Source organism: Acanthisitta chloris, unplaced genomic scaffold, assembly GCF_000695815.1.
Source record: "Acanthisitta chloris isolate BGI_N310 unplaced genomic scaffold, ASM69581v1 scaffold32912, whole genome shotgun sequence".
NCBI lineage: Eukaryota > Metazoa > Chordata > Aves > Passeriformes > Acanthisittidae > Acanthisitta > Acanthisitta chloris.
In genome coordinates this window covers 1-6,468 of record NW_008660433.1, presented here as the reverse complement: position 1 = coordinate 6,468, position 6,468 = coordinate 1, and the positions used below count along the sequence as shown (strand labels likewise).

General features: G+C 50.2%; 1 protein-coding gene across 1 annotated transcript in view; it reads right to left on the bottom strand.

Annotated features, from left to right (window-relative positions):
* Window positions 1-3,384, bottom strand: part of KLHL28 (kelch-like family member 28) — a 6,399-nt gene extending 3,015 nt beyond the window's left edge. Inside the window, exons 1-2 of the mRNA XM_009069810.1 lie at window positions 2,486-3,384; window positions 235-678 (exon numbers count right to left, since the gene is read on the bottom strand). Coding sequence (XP_009068058.1) covers window positions 235-678; window positions 2,486-3,384 — 1,343 coding nt within the window. The remainder of the gene's footprint in view (window positions 1-234; window positions 679-2,485) is intronic.
* Window positions 3,385-6,468: the final 3,084 nt, after the last annotated feature.

Below are 6,468 nucleotides of genomic sequence, written 5' to 3'. Positions count from 1 at the left end.
TCCAGCACCCACCTGCCCATATGGACAGGGTCATAGCCCCAGCACACACCTGCCCATGTGGGCAGGGCTATACCCCCAGCACACACCTGCCCAGGTGGGCAGGGCTATAGCCCCAGCACACACCTGCCCGTGTGGGCAGAGCTATACCCCCAGCACACACCTGCCCATGTGGGCAGGGTCATAGCCCCAGCACACACCTGCCCATGTGGGCAGGGCTATACCCCCAGCACACACCTGTTCATGTGGGCAGGGCCATACCCCCCGATGGCATAGATCATCCCATCCAGCACTGCAGCAGCAAAGCAGCTCCTCGTCTTGTTCATGGGGGCCACAACCTGCCACTCCTTCACCTTGGGGATGTACTTCTCCACAGTTCTGAGGTAGGACTGACCATCGTAGCCCCCCAGGGCATAGAGCTCCCCTGCTAGCACCACCACCCCCAGCGTGCTGCGGCTCTCGGACATCCTCTCCAGCGACGTCCAGGTGTTGGTGTCAGGGTCCCAGCGCTCCACCGAGCTCTCGTGCCTGCGGTAGCTGATGCCCTGGCACACGTGGGTGGCAATGCCTCCCACCACATACAGCTTCTGCTCCAGCACACAGACCCCGAACTCATAGCGAGGGATGCTCAGAGGGGCCAGCCCGATCCACGAGTCTGTCTGGGGGAAGTACATCTCCACACTGCAACAGGAGAACAAGGGCTGTGTGAGCAAACCGACACAAACCAGAGAGAGTAGAAGAAGTGAAAAAAACAAGTGCAGTCACAGAGATGGGAGGGAGAAGAGGAAATTGAGAGAGGGAAGCACATGTCTGTAATGATTCAGAGTAGATAGTAGGAAAAGGTTCTTCCCTGGGGTTCAGGCCAGGCACTGGACTATTGCCCAGGAAGGTGGTGGAGTCACCACCCCTGGAGGTGTTAAGAGGCATCTGGATCTGGTGCTGGAGGATACAGTTTAGGGGTTACAGCAGTGACAAATTAATGATTGGACTTGATGATCTTAGAGGTCTCCTCCAGCCTTGACGGTTCTACGGTTCTATAATTCTATACGTACAGACAAATATAACTCAGGAAGTGCAACTTGCAGTTTATAAATACACATTTTAAATGCTCTGTATTTTTTAAATAAAATCTCAATGTAAAACAACTTAATTTGAAAAATCTGTTTTCAAAGTACTCTTTATTGCATTTCCTTTCAATTGTACTCAGAATACAGTGTGTCTAATTTACCCCATATAGAATCTAGTCAACCTAATTTAACCTACCTAGTTTAATTAATAAATTACTTAAATGATTAAGAGACTATCTAGTGCCAGGAAATCTGATCTGTTCAAAAAGCATAGAAGAACATGAGGCCCTGTAGAGCTGAGAACCACTCAGAACCCAGGGGCAGGGGCTGCTGAAAGCCCAGGCTGGTGCTGGACACCAGTTAGAGAACAGAAACTAAATAAAATAAATAGAAATCAAACATAAAATATAAATAAATTCTAGGTTATTTTGCTATTGTGAAGCAAAAAAAAAATAATCACAGAATTTAGGGGTTGGAATGGACCTTGCAGATCTAGTCCCAACCCTCCCTGCCATGGGTAGGGACACCTCATTAGATCAGGTTGCTCAAAGCTTCATCCAGCCTGGTCTTGTACACCACCAGGGTTGGGGCAGCCACCAAACCAAAATAACCCAAGTGACACTGGTATGTAACATTGCTGCAATCATTGGAGAAGCAGAGCTGAGAAATACCAGAGAATGACTTTATTCACTCCAACAGGTTTTTATGAAGCACAAGTACCTTTTATTTTCTAAATCCATAAACCAAACAAATCCCAGTCCCAACACCTAGTTTAATATCAGTCCCTATTGTTGGGAAAATTAGCTTCAAATAACTTTGGCACCTCTTAACATACGGAAAAAGAACATAGAGCTCCCCCAGAGAGGGATAAGGTCCTCCTTGAGCCTCCTTTTCCCCTCCTTCACTCCTCTCTAATTAAGTCTGGTTTAATTCCAGGGATTTTTTTGAGTTATCAGGAAGCATATTCGTCATATATTAGGTTAAATTTTCTGACTTGATTGTCTGGAATAGTAATAAATCAAGGGGAAATTATATAAACTGAAAACACCTGAAAGGATAAGGAAGTACCAGACAAACTTTCATTACCTAGGTGATTAACCAAATTTTCAATCAACGGAATGAAAATTATATAATTTTATACCTATGTGTGTTGGCACAAACAAAACCCTTTAACAGTGCATGTTAGTCATGAAAACAAAAGCATTTTGAATTCAAGGCTTGCTCTTGTTCAAAGAAAAATCTACTTAAGAGCTCTTATGAAGGAAAGGAGCAACTGCATCCTGCAAACTATGGTGGGACTCAAAGATCTTGAAGGTCTCTTCCAACCCTGCTGGTTCTGTGAACCCACAGCTCCCCAAAGGCTGTGTTAGCCCTGAGCCAGGGTGGTATCCACCAGGCAGGACCCCCCCAGCACTCCTTACCTTTCCAAGCAGGCAAAGAGCCCAGCCTTGCCCCCCACGGCACAGAGCACTTTGGGAGCACAGCGAGGCCGCGTCATCAGCATGGTCTGGTGGGACAGTCTGTGCTCAGGCATGAAGTGGTACTTGAGGGCCTCGTTGAGGAGGTGCTTGCAGGTGTGGTCATCCCGGATGAGGTGGTTGGCCTCGTACAGCCTGGTGAGGAACTTGACGCTGAGCAGGGGCAGCCGCACGCAGTGCAGCAGCTGTGCCAGGTGCTTCTGCCGCTCCTGCACGTCGTACTTGATCCAGGACTCCAGGGCATAGAACACCGTCTCCTCCGTCACCACATTCAGGCAGTCATTGGACACGATCTCGTCCAGCTCCGAGTGCGTGAGCTCCAGGAACTCCTCAGTCTGACACACCTCCTCAAAGTTCTGGCAGATGTACTTGTTGGCCGCCAAGTAGAGGTCGTGGCAGCCATAGGTCTCAGCGAAGCGTGAGATGCCGATGCAATTGCCGGGGTCCAACTGGCTCTCCAGGAAGGCACAGCACTCCTTGACCACCAGCTTCACCTGCAGCAGGTTGGCCGCGGGGAGCAGCGACTCCACAGTGTCCTGGGAGATGAAGACGGTGCCGGTGTAGGCATATTCCACGATGGCCTGCAGCGCCGCCTCGTCCACGCACTGGAACTCCACCTCTGCCGTCTCCTTCTCTGACAGGTTCCCGGTGAACATGGCCTTGAAGTAGGGGCTGATGCTGGCCAGCACCACCCTGTGTGCGTGGATCTTGGCTTCGCCCACGCGCAGGGTGACGTCGCAGAGCTCGTGGTGCTGCCGCAGCAGGTTGAGGCCCTGCAGGAGCTGCTCGCAGTGCAGCGGCGTCAGGTTGGCCAGCATGTAGTGGGGGGACGGCTGGTCCATCTGGGACACACAACAACCTGTTACTTGGCTCCACTCAGCAACTCCATCACTCACCTTACTCACACATAACATGTGGAAAGGATTTATTCCACTTTTGTCTTTATCACTCCCCAGTTCTCCTTTCCAACCCCTCCATGTGATGCTTTTTCATGCAGCTTAAATCCAGCACACTCAAAAGTTTGTTCACACTCTATGCTCTATTCACCTCTGACTTAAAAAAAACCAATGCCAACACATTGTTTTGCTCTGGAGTACAGTGTCTGTTATCTACTGCATTGACTACATGAGAGGATTCTACTGGTGTGACCTCACCTCCAGGCCTGGGGCAGTTTGGGCACCCTCAATACAAGAAAGATCTAAAGCTGTTAGAGAGTGTTCAAAGGAGGGACACAGAGATGGTGAAGAGTCTAGAGGAGCCATACAAGGAGTGGCAAAGGCATTTGGGTTCAGCAGGAAGAGACTGAGAGGAGACCTCAGGGGTATGCAACTTCTTCACAAGGGGCAGCTCCAATCTCTGCTCCCTGTGACCAGAGACAGGACTGGTGGGAATGGCTACAGCTGTCAGGGGAAGGTTAGGTTCAATATTAGGCAAGGATTCTTCCCACAGGAGGTGTTTGGGCACTGGAACAGCTCCCCAGGGCAGGGGTCACAGCCCCAAGGCTGACAGAGTTCAAGGAGTGTTTGACCAATGCTCTCAGGCACAGAGTGGATTGCTGGGATGTCTGTGCAGGGCCTGGAATTGGACTTGATCCTTGTGGGTCCCTTCCAGCTCAGGAGATTCCATGACTCTACACCAGAGATTTGAGAAAACTGAATAGTAACTGAAATAGAAGTAAACTGAGACAACTGTAGAACTGGCTTATTTCAGATAAAGTTCTAGAAGTTCTTAAACTACACTGTGCAGTTAAATTGGTGTCTACTCAGTGCTACTGGAGAGCAGCCCAGTCTGGCTGTGCCCCCCTCTGCCCAGGCTGTGGCAGGGACCAGCACTGTTCACAGTCAGGTTGGCTAAAGTCCTGAGCAACCTGCTCTGGTGGGAGGTGTCCCTGCCCAGGGCAGGGGGTTGGCACTGGACAATCTCTAAGCTCCATTCCAATCCTTAACATACAAAGTAATATACAACAGGCAGGGAGCGGGACCTGTCTCCACCATCAGGAGAAGTGGTGGGAGCTGGTGAGGCTCCCAGGGCAATCAAGGGTCCCAGATGAACCAGCTGAGCACCCTGGAATTACCAGCACTCCCACACTGACAGCCTCCAGCATCACCAGGGACTGCAGAGGGAAGGATCCTCTCTCTCCTCCCCACAGCGCCACACAAGACTTCTTCTACCAAGTTTAAGCCTGCATCGTGACACTTGAGGCACTCTGATACCTGCTCTAATTTCAGCATCATTAGCATTCCAAGGGTGCTGCCCACCAGCACCTGCTGCAGCAGCAGCTCTTTGTTCAGCCTCTGCTACTGCACTGCTGAGAGGTGGAGGGTAGGAACGTGTCAGGCTCCTGGGGAGGTGGAGAGTAGAAATGTGTCAGGCTCCTGGGCCACGAGGACATAAAGGTATTGTTCTGCAGGGAACATGCAACCACCTAACTCCTCAGCTGATTTCACTCTCATGTGCTAAATCAGCTTCAAGATCTCATTGCTTTTATCTTAATAATAAGTTCATCACTTTCACAGCTCCTTAACTGACATCTCACTTGCAGGGAGCCCACTTAGAAGTGCTTCATCTGAAAGAATAAAAGGAGTTGCCAAGGTTTGAGTACAGAATACAAAGCACTGACAGGGAAGGGAAAGCTTAGCACTAGGGGTGGAAAACCTCTTAGCCATGAGAAGATAAATAAACTCTCCTGTTAGAACCCTATAACTATAACAAAGTATTTTAAGCACATCTGCAGAAGGCAAGATAATACACAAAAACATTTTCCTTGTCACAGTTTTGAAGCACAAATTATATGTGGAAGAATTTAAAAATGAAGTAAAAATAACCACTTTGTTTTCCCTTCTGTGTTTGTGCTCTGGTCACAGCTTGGTGGCACAAAGACACAGAAACCATGAAATACCATGCAGCCCCATAGGGTAGGAAAAGGAACAGTCCCAGGTCAGCTGCAAACCTGTCCAAACAGCTATAAATAACTGTGTTTAAGCTCTCCTGCAGCAATAAAGGGATTTTGTGCCAGCCTGGCAGAACCTCACACCCCCCTCTAGGTTCACTCACACCACTTTTTGCTCCTGGTTTAGTGTTTAGCAGGGAACCAGCAGGTGGAACATCACCCAGCCCTGGAGATTGCATCTAGCCCAAGGATTTGTGCTCCCAGCACACAGCAGATGGTTACCCTAGGCTCTGGAATATCACATCCTTTCACTCTGTGGTTAAAGCTTATCTGGAATAGCAACAGTTATTGGAAATAAGGAGGTTAACCAGCAAGGTAAACACCTACACTTGCTCACCGAGGGATTTCACTCTGCTAAAACCAGTGTGAGCTGCAGAGCACAGCAGTTTCCTCGTGGGAAAGCAGCAGGAAGAGCTCCAGGCACTTCTCCTCTCCCAGGTGGAATTTAAGTGCTCAACAGGCCCTGGCTTAGAACACAGAGTGGTTGGGGCAGTAGAGCCACTGGGCTGGTTCAGGGACTCAGCAGACAGCACAAAACCTCTCAAACACCCACCCTGAGAGCTGTGCTGGCTCTGAGTTAACCCCACAGAGCACTGCAAACACGCAGAAAACAGGGCCAGAAATAAACTGCAACCACAAACTTCCCTGTTTGGACCATTCTAAGCTCTCTAACCTGCTTAACCCTCAGGCTCAAGGTTTGTGCCAGGGGGCACAAAGTGCAGGGCAGGGTGTCCAGGGCAGGGAGGTGCACTGGAGCACAGGGCAGGGGCCACAGAGCAGGAGGGGCAGGGAACACAGGAAGGCAGGGGTGCACAGGTGGACACAGGGCAGGGGGCACAGAGCAAGAGGGGCAAGGCAGGAAACACAGGAGAGCAGGGGTGCACAGGCAGACACAGGGAAGGGGGCACAGAGCAGAGGGAGCAAGGCAGGAGCACAGAGCAGGGGGATACAGAGCAAACTGGACAGGGCAGACGGT